The sequence below is a fragment of the Carassius gibelio genome, chromosome B19 (genome assembly GCF_023724105.1).
Source record: "Carassius gibelio isolate Cgi1373 ecotype wild population from Czech Republic chromosome B19, carGib1.2-hapl.c, whole genome shotgun sequence".
Taxonomy (NCBI): domain Eukaryota; kingdom Metazoa; phylum Chordata; class Actinopteri; order Cypriniformes; family Cyprinidae; genus Carassius; species Carassius gibelio.
The window spans coordinates 25,797,074-25,814,831 of record NC_068414.1 but is presented as its reverse complement, the minus strand read 5'-3'; the positions used below and the strand labels follow the sequence as shown (position 1 = coordinate 25,814,831).

Below are 17,758 nucleotides of genomic sequence, written 5' to 3'. Positions count from 1 at the left end.
GCTGAGCACTTAACATTTGAAACTAGTATAAAAGGGTCATTTTTAAAGCAATAATCACCCCCCCCCAAAAAAAAAAAGAAATTTGCCATCATTTTCTCACCTTCATCTTGTTCCTTTATGCATTTCTTTTTTCTGTGACCAGAAATTTATTCATTTTGAAGAATGTTTAGAATCATATAGTTTCAGTTCCCATTGACGTTGAGTATTTTTTTCTATACAATAGAAGCCAATGGGAACCAAACCTGTTTGGTTATAAACATTCTTTAAAATAATTCTTTAGTCAGAGAAAAAAGTAAGTCATACAGGTTTGGAAGGACATGAGGTTGAGTAAATGAGCACAATGTTCATTTTTGGGTGAACGATCCCTTCAACCCTGGGTTATCTTGTTCCATCTTGTACCTGGGCTTTTTTATCTTTGGCATCTCATTAAGGTGAAGAACATTCCTTAACTCAGGGTTAACAGATCTTAACCTGGGGTTAAGCATATAGAGTGAAAAGCTTACATTGATTTTATTGGCAGCGGTCTAAAGCGATGACCCCCTCTCTCCAATCCCTCATCTTCCTCACTGTCGCTGTCACCACCGGAGCTGCTGGCCGTGTGGTCCGAGTCCAAGGTGCTCTCTGCAGACCGGAGGATCTCACTGCAGCTGCACGCCAGCCTGCTCAGCTCGGCTGAGTTTCTGGACGCAGCACTGGGCCTTCTGGTGCAGCTCAACCCCAGGCTCCTGTATAGGCCATGCAGCTGCTGCGTAACATGCCTCTCCACCTGCTTCACTTGTACGGCCTGCAGGCGCCTCCAGAGGTGGTCAGTCCGACCCTCCAGCTCTGCCTGCCTGCGTTTGGCATCACCCCTCACCGCCTCTATTTGCTCCGTGCTGGGGCCCTCAGTACCCTGTTCATCAATGCCCACACCTGTACCGTCACAATTCCGTGGCTCTGGCTCTGTCCCGTTAGAAGGCCCACTCTCAGACTGACAAGAAGTGATGGAGAGGGCGCACAGGGGCTTTTTTACGCAATCACGAAGGTCGGGCTCGGCTTGAAAGTAGGGTTGCGGTGGGAGGCTATCGTGAGGGGCACCGTTTCTGCTGACCCCGTTGTTATAGTTGGCGGAGCTGGAAAGAAAGGAGCGCACCCTGTAAAGTCTGACACGCCCCTTCGCAGTCCTGCATGTGGGCAGCTGGGCACTTTCATCAGGCGGGCACGCTGCGAAATTTATTTTGTGGGCCCCGGTCGTGTTTGCAGAGTGGATACGCCGTGAGGAGGTTCGCCTGAAAGTCTCAGCGGTGCTCGCGGAGCCCTTCCCGTGAGCTTCACCATTGGAACCAACGCGGCCCGCGGCGTCAGAGAAACACACCTTTTTGGAGGCTCGGGCGAAATTGCATCCCCGGCGCTTGATGACCGCGGGCTCGGGATTCCCGTGACCACACCTCGCAGCGGCTGTCATTATCTCTGTCTCGGCGTACGCCGTGTGTCCGCGTCGGACTCTCGCGGTGCGCACCGGAGGCAGTCTCGAGCTCGCTCTGCGCTCGTGCCTTCTTGTCGTAGCGCTCGTGAAATGCCGCAAACCAGTTCCTTTGTGATCAATATTAATGGTGTTATCCTCGCCTGCTCCATTGCTTTGTCTACAGAAACGCCCGCGTCCTCCGCCGTATTCCCTCGAATCCGCGCATTCGTCTCCCTCCCGTGTGATATCGGCAGCGCCGTTCGTAAAAAATCCCCCGTCGTTCATTTTCTGGGCCGCATCCGCATCGCCGGAGGTGGCATCGTCCCATTCGCGGAACGCCTGGGCCTCGGCTACGCTGCTCTCTCTGTCTGAACTCCGCACTGGGGCAGCGCTGGTGGCTGTAGCCGCAGCGGCCGAGCTTCCGTCACCGCTGACGGGCTCACCACAGCCTCCTCCCCCGCAGCAGCGGCTGGCGCTATGCGGACACCCGGCCGCGCAACTCTCCACTCCAGGCCCGGCTGTACTAGCGCTCATTTTATTCCGATTGCTGTAATAATACATCGCTGTGTCGTTGGCATGGCCGGGTGTGAAACGAGGACATACAACGAAGCTCCGTTAACGTATTTTTCCTGTGCGAAAGGAAGACGGGCTTCTCTTTTCACCCGTCTAGCCTTTCCCTGCACTGTTGGCCGTCTCCAACACTCCCTGTTCGCACGGAGCATGCGCCATTCACTGGCCCAACCTTCGATAAAGAATTAGGAGTATTTCAAAAACTAGTTCACATTTTTCGTTTGTCACATGCCCTGTGTTGAGCTTAATTGCGCGTGGTGCTGAAAATAACGATAGATGTAAAAATAACGCTCCTAATCTGTTTAGCATTTGAGTTAATGACTTGTCTAAAGGTCTGGGATGAAAGCAGTGTTCAAGGGCAGCTGCATTTCGACATTCTTATCAAAGTGGACAAAAAACCAACATGATTTGTTCTACTATGGACCTTTTTAAAGCAATTATCAAGCAAACAGACAAAATTATGGAGAAAATAGCAATTACGCAATTTAAAAGAAATATAAATAAAATGTTATTATTATATATGTTAATATATATATATACAGCAACTATTAAATTTGTTTTTCTAATTGACCCCCGGCCATATGATTAACTAATAACGTTTCATTTCAGTGTTAAATTTAAATAGCGATGTTTAAATTTGAGTATGACTGCTGCACTAGTGTTTTGCCTTCCTAAACTTAAATATCCAACAGATTTTTGGTTTATTGTTTTCTTCTACTTTGTGTACTTGGCGGAATAATAGCAAGTGTTCAGTATGTAGTACGCAGTTGGCGTCTTTGGCGCTGTTTGTTTTGGCCTCACCGCTAGAGGCACTGTCTGCAGTCATTCTGGGCAGCGAATGCTAATTAGCATGTAACAATGGCTACACAAGCGCTAGGCTCTGTTGCTGGATCTACGACGAGTCAAGCCGGTTGTAGCTCTTCATTGAGCCGAAGAATGGACGGTGGACCGTGCTGTAAATTCTGGGAAAGCCCGGAAATAATCTCTCAGTTGGAGACGGTTCGCAGTTGGATTGGAAAGTATTATAAAAAGGTTCGCGAGCTAAATAGCCTGGGACCCCACATATGATGTGGTTCTGTGAAGCTTTTTTTGCTCTGGTTGTCTTGCTGTTTTTGTGGTTTTGTGATTCTTATTATCGCCTCAAACTGCAAAAGTCTCTTTTATGTGGTAGTATTTTGTCTGTGTAGAGTTTATGAATATAACTCATGTCCTCATATAATATAGACATGAACAGCTAACTCCAGAGAATACAGTCTCAGCCTGGACAGAAGTGACAACCTTCATTCTGTGTTTATTTTAGCGGTAACGTTAAAGATATGTTTATGTCAAACAACACAACTCCACCTTTTCAGTCAGTATAAAGTAAAAGACTCGGTTGTAGTTTCCATATGAGGCGGTGTTGATAAATGTTTATTTTAGCTGCATACTAGCAGCTTTAAGTTAGCAGAAACAGGTTTGTGGTCAAAGGTGTTTGTTAACACGACTTGACTGATACCCCCCACCCCGTGCCATGCCATGCCATGCCATCCTTGTTCACTACCCACTATGTAGGTAACACATACCTTGATGCATCTAAAAGTCTTAAACTGTTTGAATGTGAAATCCATTCAATAGTGCCAGTACAGTGTATATAGCTAAATCTATTAAACACTCAAAGGGTATAGGCCTCTTTGAAATTTGTTGTGCAATTTTAAAACCTTCTTTTTCTTCCCCTTAAGTATGTACAGCCTGATGCTCCCTCCAGCAAGTCTCTGTCTGGGCTGGTCATCCAACTGTTGCAGTTTCAGGAAGATACATTTGGCCATCGAGCAAATAACCCAAGGTTTACAAAACTACCAGTGAGTTATCACCACAACACCCAGATCAGTCATAGCATGAAACCTAGTTTTGCATAATTATGAGTGATCAGTTGTTTGATCCTTGTTTCTTTTTCTACAGGCAAAGTGTTTTCAGGACCTAAGGCCAGGTGGTGCTCTCTGCCATATTCTGGGATCAGTGTACAAGTTCAAGACCGAACAGGGCTGGTGTGTATTAATGCTAAATAGTTTTTGTCTATCAAATTTATTTATACTTTACCATTCAAAGTTTGGGGTCATTAGGGCTGCATTTACACTAGCATTTTTTTTTTTGCTCATATCTGACACAGATCAGAATTTGTTGCACAGGTGTAAACACAAAAATCCACATGAGATCTGCTTTTTTTCGCCTTCTGATATGGGCCACTTCCAAATGTGGATTTTAATTGGATACATATCTGATATCTGGACATCTGACCTATGTCTAAACACACATATTCGATTCCCCGCAGAACTCCTAATATGAGGGTGACACATACTACCCATAAAGAGAGTGTTATAATGCTGGTATGTATATGTGCTTGAAATTTATTGAGGTGGGAACTTTATATGTAAGAAATTGTGCTACTTTCAGTAGCTGTTTTTCAACCCCTGACCTTTGCATTTTATAAATACAATTGCCGCGCTACTAAAACCAACAATATTTTTCTTAGCAATTATTAAACCAATAAGCTTCAGTAGGCTACTCACTTGTGCATCCTCTCTCTCTCTCTCTCTCTCTCTCTCCCTCTCTCTCTCTCTCTCTCTCTCTTTCTTTCTATCTCTGTCTCTCTCTCACACACACTTAAATTCATTCAAATTCATTCAGTCTTACAGCGTTACTTTATTCCACTAAAGATCTCTACATCTAACGAGCTGTAGATAAAATAACAAATTAAAATTGCTTTTATTTTCTGGTCTTTATCCGTTCAGTCAGACTTTGTGCTGCAAAACATCCATGACCACTGTTGTCCATGACATCATAATGTCTACAGGACATGAATTATATAAATAATTTTAATAACCTAAGGGCCTACTACTACGTGCATAGTAAAGTGATCACTGATGGGCAGGAATTAATGTAAACACATATCAGATACCAGTCATATCTAAAGTGAATTTAAACTGCCAGGTCAAAAGATTTTTGCTATGCGAATGAAAATCAATAAGGCTGTGTTTATCTGATAATAAAAAAGAAAATCAGTAAGAACAGTTATATTGTTAGGCCGGTGACACACTGGCTGCGTGGCGTGAGCTGGCTGTAGAGGGAGACTGTTGACAGACCAGGCTCATGTCTTCATTACAACAATATATACTTTTTTTTACACACCTACACCTACGCCTACTGATAAAGGACACCGCGAAATAGATTATGTTTGACAGGTGCAATATATGAAAATCGATAATTATTATTATTTTTTTTAAATTACATTTATATCTGAATTTATGTCAACCTATAGACTTTCAAATATCAAAATATCAGGAATTCATATGTATTTGTGTACAAAATGACATTTAAACACATTTTCCTATTATATTTTGCCTGGAAAAGCTTCCAACATGCGCGCGTCGCGGTAAAAATAGGCGTCGGTTCTATTTCTTCCAAGCAAGCGTTTTCCGCGCGGCTCGAGACGTAAGCTGTAAGCTCTAACCTGTTAACATGGGAGCCGAATTAAAAACCGACATGCCACGCGGCTGAGACGCTTGCGCCACGCATCCAGTGTGTCGCCGGCCTTAAAAATGCTTTATTGACACAGAGTGGTTGAACAAGGTATTGCAGTCCAAATTCAAAATATTGGAGAGGGTTTTTTCATCCGGCCCCTCCTCCTCAGACTTGATTAACACGCAGGTTGCCAGATTGACAACACAAACAGGAACGAGTGCCCTTGATGATGAATGAAATTAAATACGCTGTTTTCCGCCAACTGGCAACCCGATGTGCCGAAATACAATTGGGTAAACTGGCAGTGGGCAGTTTTCACAAACCAAAACAAACACCAACATTCCTGGCCACAACACACAAAGGAGAATAACTGACTGTAGCATTGTTTTTCAGATAAACAAGTATGTTAACTTAACTTGTTTCTTAAATATCTGCAAACATATTATGGTATTTTTATGCTTTAGTAGAGTCAAAATCTTAACATAGAGTAGTTCGTTCACCAGCTTCAGTGAAAGTTAACATGCCTAGCATTTTCGACTCATACATTACACGTCACACACTGATGTCACGTGTCTTCACGGGACCTTTACAGGTTGTGTGTGAACCTACGCACATATTCCGGGTAATCACTGGCAGTGTGAAAGTGCAAAATCTAGTGACCCGGGAACAATTGTCGGGACACATTACCCATGTTTTTTCCAGAATCACAGTGTGAAAGGGCTAAAGTGAAGTAGATAAAAACATCCTCAAAAGCTAGATAGACATCATGCCGAGATCCAAAGAAATTCAGAAACAAATGAGAATAAGTAATTGTGATCTGTCAGTCTGGAAAAGGTTATAAAGCCATTTCGGCCATAAAGGACTCCAGCAAAACACAGTGAGAGCTATTATTCACAAATGGCAAAAACATGGAACAGTGGAGAACCTTCCCAGGAATGGCCAGCCGACCGAAATTACCCCAAGAGCACAGTGACGACTCATCCAAGAGGTCACAAAAGACCCCACAACAACATCCAGAGAAATGCAGGCCTCACTTGCCTCAGTTAAGATCAGTGTTCATGACTCTACCATAAGAAAGAGACTAGATAAAAATCATTCCAGCAGTAAAATATGGTGGTATTAGTGTGATGGTCTGGGGCTGTTTTGCTGCTTCAGGACCTGGAAGACTTGCTGTGATAAATGGAACCATGCATTTTGCTGTTTACCAAAAAATCCTGTAGGGGAATGTCCAGCCATCTGTTTGTGACCTCAAGCTGAAGCAAACTTGAGTTCTGCAGCAGGACAATGATCCAAAACACACAAGCAAGTCCACATCTGAATGGCTGAATGGCTAAAGAAAAACAAAAGACTTTGGAGTGGGTTAGTCAAAGTCCTGACCTGAACCCTATTGAGATGCTTATGGCATGACCTTAAAAAGGCGGTTCATGCTTGAAAACCCTCCAATGTGGGCAAACACTTTTTCACACAGGGCCATGTAGTTTTGGATTTTGTTTTCCCTTAATAATAAAATCCTTCATTTGAAAACTGCATGTTTTATTCACTTGTGTTATCTTTTAATAATATTTACATTTGTTTGATCTGAAACATTAAAGTGTGACAAACATGCAAAAAAACAAAAGAAATCAGGAAGGGGGCCAACCCTTTTTTCACACCACTGTACATCACCTTTAAATATTACTGAAATATAATTATAATTTCAAATAACTCTTTATAGTTATTTTAAAATGAAATTTGTTCCTGAATTTTCAGCAGTCATCACAGTTTTCAGTGTCACATGATTCTTCAGAAATCATTCTAATATGCCGATTTGCTGCTCAAGAAGCATTTCTTATTATTCTAAATGTTGAAAAGAGATATGCCTCTTAATATTTTTGTGGAAATGAAATGGATGAATAGGAAGTTGTAAAGAACAGCAAATCTTTTGTAGCACTGTAAATGTCTTCACTGCCCCTTTTGATCAATTTAATGCATCCTTGCTGAATAAATAACCTTACTGACCTCAACCTTTTAAATGATTATAGTGCATATATAATGATTTTAAAGTTGCTTATACCATGATGTAAGATTTTGATCACCATACAGCCTGCCGCTTACACTAAATGTAAATGATAATTTGTGATGTCAAACTTATTTCATTAACTCTGTGTTCTTTTATTTTTTATTAAAGGAGACGCTTTGATCTTCAGAACCCATCCAGAATGGATCTCAATGTGGAGATGTTCATATCTGTGGAGAAAACTCTGACACAGGTATTTGTGCTTGGATCTTGTGTGAAGACAAAGATCTTAAGCAGGTGTATGAATGGTGCAGTATCTGACCTGTGGTTTGTTTGTGCTAGAATAACTTATTAAGCAGACCTGTGGTGTACCTGTCTCCTGATCTTGAGCAGAAGCAAGCTCTTAAACTCAAAGACATTGTTGAGCGACACCAGGTAAGTGGAAAAATAAAAGAAACTAAAGAAATGGGAAAATATATCCAATACACACTAGACACTTCAGATGGGCATTTAGAGGAATTTTGTAGTCACATACTCAAACAAATTAAAAAGATATTAAATTGTAACAAGTATTTCTGAGCTAAGTTCATCCCATCCAATTTATAAATGTGAAAACAATTTTCTTCCATATTTATCCTGACAACCTGTTAATAATCAGGCTTTCTGTAAAGTAAAATTAATTAGTGAAAAAAAACTTTTCTCTGTAAACTAGTTGATTACTTATTGATTACATTATCGATTAGTTTATGTACACAACTTTTTTGCTTGCATTTTCAGGGCACAGTGACAGAGGAGAAGTCACACGCCTCCCACCAAATATACCCTTCCCCCACCACAGCAGATGAAGGTGTGTTTTAATTTTGTGTATCTTTTCAGTCCGCTCCTATATTTGTGGAAAAGTTCACATCTGTGTGTTAAATGTTAACTGTTTGGTCTTCTCCAGAAGAGTGGCTTAGACCAGTAATGCGATTGGATCGGCAAGTGATGGTTCATTGGGGCATGTTTCCAGACAGGTAGAGAAAACATCACACCCACATTTGCACAAAATATTTGGATTAGTAAATGCTACATTTTGCTCTGTACACAGCTTATGCTTTTATACTTTATTTTTTTCAGTTATGACTCCCTTATATCAGCAAGTGATGTAGATGGAGAAGTAGAGGAACCTCCCAACCCAGACAGGTGCCGGAAGGTGAAAAAAATAATCATTTTAGCATTGAGTTCCCCAAACAAATCTTTGCATGTTGTTTTGTCCCTTGTGTTGGTTTCCAGTGATTAGAAATATTAAATATCGAGATGGGCTTTTATATTGAAGTGATAATAAAGTAAGAATATCTACTTTAAAGAGCCAGTAAGATGAAAATTCTAAGCTTCCTATCACTGTTTATAAGTCCTGTACATTAGGTTTAAATCCATCCAAGGTTAAAAAACATTGTCATTTTGTCAAAATATAATTTTAAAATTACCTCAATTCTCAGAGATCCCCAAACGGTTCACGCGAAGCTGTTCAAAAGATTCAGTTTCCTTAAACCCCACCTTTCGGTAGCATACTGTGTTCTGATTGGTCAACTAACATAAGCAGTTTGGATTGGTTGTTCACACACACCTCCATGGTAAACTATGCGCTAGCATCTGTTTGGGGTGAATGATGTCTTATTCCTCTCATCGCGAAGCAAACAGTAAAATAAAAAACTTGAACAGTCTCGCTGCCTTTTCTTCTGTGTGGGTGTATTCAAGCCGCGCGCTTCAGTTTGAATCTGAATAGCGCGTTCAGCGCGGGGTCGTGGTCACATTAGATATAAGGAAGGGAGACATGAAAAACAGACATCCCATTGTTTTCATATGGATTACTTTATCACAGAATATCTGTTTTCAGCAGCACTTGTTTAGTTCTAAAGTAGACATGTCAAGCTTTCTATAGATATCTCTCTCATGTCTCTTCTTTGAGTATTCATGGAGTTACACTTCATTTTAATGACGTGTTTGTACATAACGATCAGCACAAACAAAGGCTGCAGACAGCACACATACTTATAAGATGCTCGGGAGAAAAAGACATATAACTCCATAATCATACTTCGCGTTGTGATTCGGAGATGCTCGTTGTTCTAAATAAAGTTGGTAATGAACCATCTTTTATGGCCAAACGCTTTGAAAATCCTGCTGTACTCACCGAGATTAGAAAAGCAGTCATTAGTGAAATGTTGTGAACACAACAGAAGGGATTTGTTGTACTGCTCTGGTATTGTGGTAAAAATGAATTTTAGCCATTGGTTCTTCTGATTTTCATTCTTTGGCAGTGAAAATAAACTTGCCTTTACAATTAAAAACACACTGTCTCCTCGACATGATGCTCTCACACCAACCAGAGCGTCTGTGTGGGGGTGTGGGGCAGGTCAGAGTTCCTTTTCTCCCAAGACGGTAGGCGGAGATTATTATGCAAAGTGTTCCTAGTGACGTAAATAGAGATCTGCAAAAGATTTGAAATCTATAACGACTCGTTTCAGCGATTCAGAGTCGACTCCTTACTCTAGAAGACAATAACTTTATAAATCGTGTACTTTTTGGTTTAATTACTTTGCACATTGTTTACACAGATGGACAGCTACATCATACACTGTAATACAGGTAATTTTTGATTTCCCGTCGGTGTGGCTCTTTAATGTATCATTTCTCAGGTTCGTGCTAAATGGGTTCTCGACACAGACTCGTATAATGAGTGGATGAATGAGGAAGATTATGAGATCGATGAGAATGGGAATAGTATGAGTTTCAGAAGGCGTATCTACCGAAGCACAGAGGTATGTTTATCTAATTTCATTACTTTTTGAGTTGCTGTTGGTATGGCACTTTGTTTTAATTTTTATATGTATATATTTATTTATTTTTCTCTTATAGAAGGAACAGAAACCTGGAAAGAAGCGGCGACGCTCCCTGTCTCCACCTCCTTCTGAATCTAAAAAGAAAGGAGGAAAGAAAAGGTTAAATCTACTTTTTTGTTCACTGGAATGTGACATATTTTGTAACCAGTGCAGGAAAGGTTAATGTTGGAAATCACTGTAGCTTTTTTCTCCGAAAGAGTGGATCAAATTCTTTGTACACTGAGACAAAATTGCAATAACTCATTTAATTTTGTGTAATCTAGTAGCTCAGGTGTGTATAAGAGGCGTGGTCTGCCAGAGGAAGCGGAGCCAGAGGAAGACCTCACTAAAGACATGGAAGATCCCACACCTGTCCTTAACATGGAGGAGGTCATTCTGCCTAAAAATGGTAAGGTTCTTTTTTCTTCTTCTCTGTTAAGCGCTCATGTTAATGTTAAGAGTGTTACTTGTTATTTATTCTTATTATCATTTGCTACAGTGAACCTGAAAAAAGACAGTGAAAACACTCCAGTCAAAGGAGGCATTATGGCTGATTTAGGTAAGTTTGTTTGTGGAATTTACTATTCGGTGAATCATGTTTGTATTTCAGTAGTAACCCTGAATATCTTTGTGTTTCCCTCAGATGACCAGGAAGAAGACCTGCTTTCAGGTGTCAGAGTAAGTCAGTCTAACTTAACAAAATTATATGTTTTAAATCCCAAAAAACTTTAGACCAAGTGCATGACCAAAAACTTTGAAGAATGCTTTCCAAGAAAAGCGCAAAAGAATAGTATACTGCAACATTGCTCTTAATTCTATTCTAGTTTTACTTTCATGGTTTCTTCTGTCCAGCTAATACAAAATCTACATCCAGAACCCAGTTATAGTCAAGCCCTAGTTTAAAGGAACTCTAGCTCACAATATCTACCATGTGCTTTAAATATTTAAGTTCTGACCTATTGTGTGTGTAGGATGAGGAGGAGCAGAGGGAGTTCGGCCGTGGGATGGAGGGGGAGGAGAGTGCCACAGAGCAAACGCATCACATCATTGTGCCCACCTATTCCTCCTGGTTCGACTACAACTGGTGAGGGTTTAACTGTACAAGTGTCCGGATTACACCAACTCACATTCTCAGTTTTGCAGTACATAGATGTCGTGTACATAGATGTTCTGAACATAAACGGGCATTTAATATTCTTACTCAATATTTTTTGTGAGGAATAATAGTGCTTTTTTATTTTTGTGCATTAGTATTCATCAGATAGAGAGACGAGCTCTGCCGGAGTTCTTCAATGGCAAGAATAAGTCCAAAACACCAGAAATGTAAGTCAGTGTTTATGCAAAAATACTATTTGTATCAGGTTCATCATCCTGAACTCTAAATAAACATGTTCATATCTTGTTTGTAGATATCTTGCATACCGCAACTTCATGATTGATACATACCGGCTAAACCCTCAGGAGTATTTAACCTCATCCTCCTGTAGACGAAACCTGACCGGAGATGTGTGTGCACTTATAAGGTGTGTATATTCACTTGTACCCACTTAATTTGACACTGGTTCATAAATAATTTATAATTCATTTATAAACCGGCTTGTGTGCATTTTAGGGTTCATTCATTTTTGGAGCAGTGGGGGTTGATCAACTACCAGGTAGATGCAGAAAGTCGACCCCTCCCCATGGGTCCGCCCCCAACACCACACTTTAATGTTCTTACAGACTCACCGTCTGGACTCGTCCCACTACAGCACAGACCCTTACAGGTAATGCAGTAGTGCCAAACTCTAAATCTGTGCCTTAAATGATCAGTTCTTAGATTACGGTCAGCTGTTCATGTCACAAGACTGAGCCTTTCCTCTTTTATTACTTGCCTACTCACTGTGTCAAATAAAGGCACGTGAAAAATTGATTTGAGTTGAAAACAATTAGTTGCCTGCAAAAATGATACATTTCAGTGATCATTATAAAATATTGTAATTATTTAAATTTATTTTGTGTGTTCGAAGGTTTCCGCTTCTCAGCATATGTTGCATTTCCCAGAAAAACTGAGAGAAAAACCGTCTGACCTGCAGAACTTTGGTTTGCGGACTGATATTTATGCTAAGAAACATCCAAAGGTAAAAACCACAAGCATTGTTTGAAACATTCATCATTTGAGCAGTGTTTTACCAAAACATTTTAGAATATATTTATACGTTTGAGAATCAGCACCCTGAAAACTGTGTGCCTGCCTGCTTTTGTCTTTTTTTCTTCCTTCTTCTTTTAGAGTAAAGGTGCAAGCGCAGGGGGAGAATGGACAGAACAGGAAACACTCTTACTTTTGGAGGTAAGCCAGTTAAACAGTCAACAAGATTTTGTAAGCTTTATTACTCCGGAGCCTTCAGCAGTGGTACTGCAGGGATTGACAGTTATTATTATTATTATTATTATTATTATTATTATATATTTTTTAAATCAAGCAAACAATGACAATTTTTTTGCCTCAAAAGTTGAGGATCCAACTAATTTTTTTTTTATTGTTTAGCCTAAATTAAAATGTATTTTGTATTGTAATGTTTTGTAATTTTTAGTTGAAAATGTAGTGTAGAAAAATGAAAAGTATATGGGTCTGTACATATATCACAATAATGATTATATAATGACCTACATTTTTATGTAGTAATGGTTTAAAATGCAACACTTAATTTTATACAGTATGTAAAATGAAGTACCTGCTCAATCTCTCTATTCCTGAAGGGTTCTTGGCCTGAAAGTAGGATTGATTATGTGTTGTTTTTGTATTCCATGTCTTTCTTTTCAGGCTTTGGAGATGTATAAAGATGACTGGAATAAGGTGTCAGAGCATGTGGGCAGTCGCACACAGGACGACTGTATTCTTCACTTCTTACGGTTGCCCATAGAGGACCCATACCTAGAGAACTCTGAAGCCTCAATGGGTCCTCTGGCCTATCAGCCTGTCCCTTTCAGCCAGTCAGGAAACCCTGTAATGAGCACGGTTGCTTTTCTTGCATCTGTGGTTGACCCTCGAGTGGCCTCTGCAGCCGCCAAGGCAGCTTTAGGTAAGAGTTAGTGTGTGTGTGTGTGTGTGTGTGTGTGCTGATTTGAAGATTTGTGTAGTAAGAGAAAATATGAACGTAATGTTTGAACTGTCTTCCAGAGGAATTCTCAAAAGCAAGAGAAGAGGCCCCACCAAAGATATTCAGTGCCAGCTTTCACAAAACACAGCCACTTGGGCATAATTTAGATCCGGCCTTTACACTCCAAACGGGCAGCATTGCGGAACTTGATCCTGACCATTCAGAAAAGACTGGTACTCATCTCCCTTTTTGTATACGTGATGCTTTTGTGATTTATATAGTGGCAAGATTTTATAAATCCCTTTGAATTCACTTTTTAAATGCATGTTAAAGGGATAGTTCGACCAAAAATGAAAATCGTGTTTAATTATTCCCCCCATGTCGTGCCAAACCTGTAAGACCTCTTCAGAACACAAATGAAGATATTGTTGATGATTTTCAAGAGCTTTCTGACCCTCCATAGATAGCAGGGGTACTACCATGATCAAGGGACAGAAACGAAGCAAAGTCGTCATTAAAATAGTACATGAGACATCAGTTGGTAAAACTTAATCTGCACAGTGGCAGCACGGCAAACGGGATGACGAGAAGAATTGAAGAAAGTTGTTATTTTTGTTCTCTTTGCGCACCAAAAAATAGCTTAAAAAACAAAACCCCTAGCTTAACAAATTAACAGACATTAATTTATTTTTTTACGAAATTAATACATTCAGCAGGTAAGCTGACCCATTATAAAAATATTTGTTACAAGATAATTATATTTCAAATAAATGCTGTTCTTTTGAACTTTATATATATATATATATTCATAAACATTCATATATTCAAACATAATCAGCATATGAGATGGATTTGTTTTAGGATCATGTAAAATATATTAAAAGAGAAATATTAATAATATTTCAAATTTTTCCCAATAAATGCAGCCTTGGTGAGCATACAATAATTATTTCATAAACATTAAAAAAGGCTTACTGTCCCAAATGTTGAATAGTGCATGTTAAAACTTGAGATTCATTAAAGAATAATTGGAATGGTCATAGTTGAAACATCCAGAGGAGGGCAGTAAGTCAAAGAAAAGTTTCATAATGTTGAATGTCATTGAATCAATGTCTTATATAGCCTTTGTACATACAATTTTATATAATACCTTTTATGATGAATATTGTGATAATGATAAATATATAGTTTTTAATATATATATTTTGTTTTTGTTTTCAGATATGAGTGGTATAGAAACAATGAACACTGAATATGAACCGCATGAAAAGGTATGAGAACCTTCTTAAGACACAAATAATCATCCATTCTGATATTTCATGTTCTTCATTCACAAATCTTAACAAGCAAAGTGTGATTGTCACTGCGGTCTGTGCTTTCTGTTGTAGCTTGAGGGTGACGGCATCTCGGGAGAGGGAGAGCGTGTGAAGAACGAAGAGAAAGAAGAGAGTGAAGGAGAGAGCACAGCAGGTCAGAGAATCACAGATGCTCTGCATATTAAATCTTCTCCATTGATTCGTCTTGATTTAACACAGTGCTGCTATATTGTTAAATAGTTATTGTTTGTTGCAGTTGGTGTGACTGCCCAGGTACACCAAAGCCGTATGCTTATATAGTCTTTGTTTCTCACAATGTATACTATTTCTAAACAACAAGTAAAAAAAGTAGTCATGCAATCCCTACTGTATTTCTTCATCTATCCAGAGAAGAGTTTTGACATGGGTCTCACCCAAGGGGACAGGGAGGTGATGAAGAGGAGGGTGGAGGGAAGCATTGCCACAGCTGCTGCTGCAGCACTGGCCTCCGCAGCTACCAAAGCAAAGGTGGATGTCAAACCGCTCCCGTGACCATTAATAGTGTCAAAAATAGTGATTTATCTGAACGTACTCTTCTCTTTCTTCCTCTTATTTCCCTCTAGCACTTGTCTGCAGTAGAAGAGAGGAAAATCAAATCTCTGGTGGCTCTGCTGGTTGAGACTCAGATGAAAAAGTTGGAGATCAAACTGAGACACTTTGAAGAGCTGGAGACCATTATGGATCGGGAAAAAGAGGCTGTGAGTTCGAGTGCCTTGTTCAAACAAGACCACTTCAAGAAACTTTTGAGAGCAGACTAAATTATTTTTCAGTGCAAGAGTGTTTGTCGACATGCATCTTAATTGCCATTGATCTCTTAAAGGGATAGTTTACCAAAAAATGAAAGTGTTATCGTTTACTCACCCTCATGTTGTTCCAAACCTCTATAAGAGGTTCTAATTTTGTCTTTATTTAAACCAAGAAAGATCTTGGAAACTGCTAACTGCATTTTTAATGTGAAGATTTCAGGTTGTTTGAACTTCATTTGATATATTTCTGTTGTAGCTGGAGCAGCAGAGACAGCAGTTATTGTCGGAGAGACAGAACTTCCACCTGGAGCAGGTGAAATATGCTGAGATGAAGGCACGGCAGAATGTAGAACAGCAGCAACCAGCAGGAGCTACACAGAGCAGCAGTAGTACAGCATCCGACCCTCTTCACCACGGTACACTCTCCTATAAATCACAGTCAGTGCTTTGGTCTCATGCACACTGTTATTAGTCCTAATATCACTGGTTTCTGTTCCCTCCTTAGGTCGTTCTGCGGTCAGTGCTGGTACTGGAGATATTGTGGGTGCTCGGCACTCTGGTGCTCCCAATGGCATGTGTGAGTAACACATGCCTCAACTCAAATGCTGATCAAACCTTTTGAATCCAGCTGCTTTTTATTTTTTCCCAACTGAGACCAAACTCCACTGTCCTCACAGGCGATGGGGGCACACCCATGCAACGTCTTCACAACGCCTTAAGACCCAAACTCAGTTAGATGACATCATTATCCACATTCAGCTTTACAATAGCACCTCTTCTGTGTATATTTAATATTTTTTTAAACATCGATGCTGGCATATAAGGGTCAGATTTGAGGCTTTTCGTTGCCATATCTGTCTGTACTTAATGTTTGTACATCTGTTTTTGTATTGCCACCAAGTGCTAAAATATTGGTTTTAGTAAGAATAAATATTTTATATGAAGTTATAACTTCTTGAGTGTGCTCATCTATTGAAGGGTTTACTTTAGAAAGTTTTCTACTGCTTTTGTATTTTTAATTTAGTAGCTTATTCTCTGTTGCATTTCATTTAATGTGTGGGGTATTTCAGCAGTCAACTGTTCTTAACTGTGAAGAAAACTGGGCTGCGCCATTACTTGATCTGCTCCAGATGTATTGTTAAAATCTTTAATTTTTAAAAGAAGCTCTTAGATCACAGGTCACTCTAGTGCACAAGGTTTGGGAAAAGCTCTTTTCCATAAGTGAGCTCATAAATGAGATTTGCGAGCTACAGGCTTCAAGTGAAGATTTTCAGCAAATACACTTTTATTATATGGAAAGAAGCAGCTACATTTTCTTTAAATAGTGTCCGGTGTGTTCGACTTAAGGAAGAGTCACAAATTTGCAGCAACGTAAAGTAATTATAATTTTAGGCTGAACTGTCCCTTTGAGAATTGTTATAGAAAGGGTACCCTGGCAACTCACTGAATTAGGTTTGTGGAAGTACTAACATGACAAGGAAAATGAGAAACGCACATGTTAGGGAAAATAAAATAAAAATAGACGTACAGTATAGGGTGATGAATAATGGCTCTGAAAGCAACTGTATCAAAGAAACAAAGAGTTATTCTTACGAGAAGGTCAAACAGTCATTCAGAGCATCTGTAGAGTGTGTGACAAAGTATACCCTTAGTCCCAATCTTTTATATTCTATCTAAACTATACCAAGATATTCTCTTATTAACCAGTTGTGATGCATATGGATTACATTTTCCTTTTATGGGACCCCTTTCTAAAATAAATTTTACAAAAATTGTCTAATACCGGTTTTGAAACATGGTATCAACATAAGCATGAAGATAGACACAGAAGAAGCTTGATGATAAAGTCATTTTCCATCAGCACAAAATTACGAAAACCTAAAAAATTTAAATATAAATTAAAAGTTATTTTAAAATATTTATTAATGCTATAATTTTACTTTTAAGAATTGCTAAAACTTAATATGCAAACTATATTAAATTAAAACCTAATTTTGCAAATTCATAAATATAATTTATATTTTACTGGTTAAAAAAAAATACCAATTTCCTCTTTGACCAAGGATAATTTCCACAGATCGCACTGATTTTAGAGGAAACAAGTTATGGAGTGTACCTCCCCTCTACACAGTGTTCATTTATGTTTGGACGGGCTTCTATGGGTGACCCAATTTCAGACGCTTTGTTCTGGGGAGCCACCTGCATCAG

At 39.5% G+C, this 17,758-nt stretch overlaps 2 protein-coding genes across 7 annotated transcripts in view; one reads left to right on the top strand and one right to left on the bottom strand.

Moving 5' to 3' along the window:
• The window catches only part of LOC127978993 (KAT8 regulatory NSL complex subunit 1), an 8,603-nt gene extending 6,598 nt beyond the window's left edge, over positions 1-2,005 (bottom strand). The window contains exon 1 of the mRNA XM_052584055.1: positions 504-2,005. Within this exon, the coding sequence (XP_052440015.1) occupies positions 504-2,005 (1,502 nt within the window). The remainder of the gene's footprint in view (positions 1-503) is intronic.
• Positions 2,006-2,415: 410 nt separating this feature from the next.
• On the top strand, positions 2,416-16,501 carry smarcc1b (SWI/SNF related, matrix associated, actin dependent regulator of chromatin, subfamily c, member 1b). 6 transcript variants are annotated; one of them, XM_052584061.1, is made up of 28 exons: positions 2,416-3,046; positions 3,733-3,852; positions 3,953-4,038; positions 7,680-7,761; positions 7,851-7,943; positions 8,286-8,355; positions 8,452-8,521; positions 8,625-8,700; positions 10,187-10,309; positions 10,410-10,489; positions 10,657-10,778; positions 10,869-10,928; positions 11,013-11,047; positions 11,341-11,453; positions 11,621-11,692; positions 11,779-11,892; positions 11,982-12,135; positions 12,379-12,489; positions 12,639-12,698; positions 13,173-13,431; positions 13,530-13,682; positions 14,671-14,720; positions 14,838-14,919; positions 15,154-15,272; positions 15,368-15,502; positions 15,807-15,966; positions 16,056-16,127; positions 16,228-16,501. In XM_052584061.1, the coding sequence occupies exons 1-28, from the start codon at positions 2,873-2,875 to the stop codon at positions 16,284-16,286; spliced, it is 2,904 nt and encodes a 967-aa protein (XP_052440021.1). In that variant the 5' UTR covers positions 2,416-2,872; the 3' UTR covers positions 16,287-16,501. The 6 variants fall into 6 exon arrangements, with proteins under 6 accessions (XP_052440021.1, XP_052440017.1, XP_052440018.1 ...); XM_052584057.1 differs by having other exon boundaries at positions 10,654-10,778; XM_052584058.1 differs by having other exon boundaries at positions 10,407-10,489.
• Positions 16,502-17,758: the final 1,257 nt, after the last annotated feature.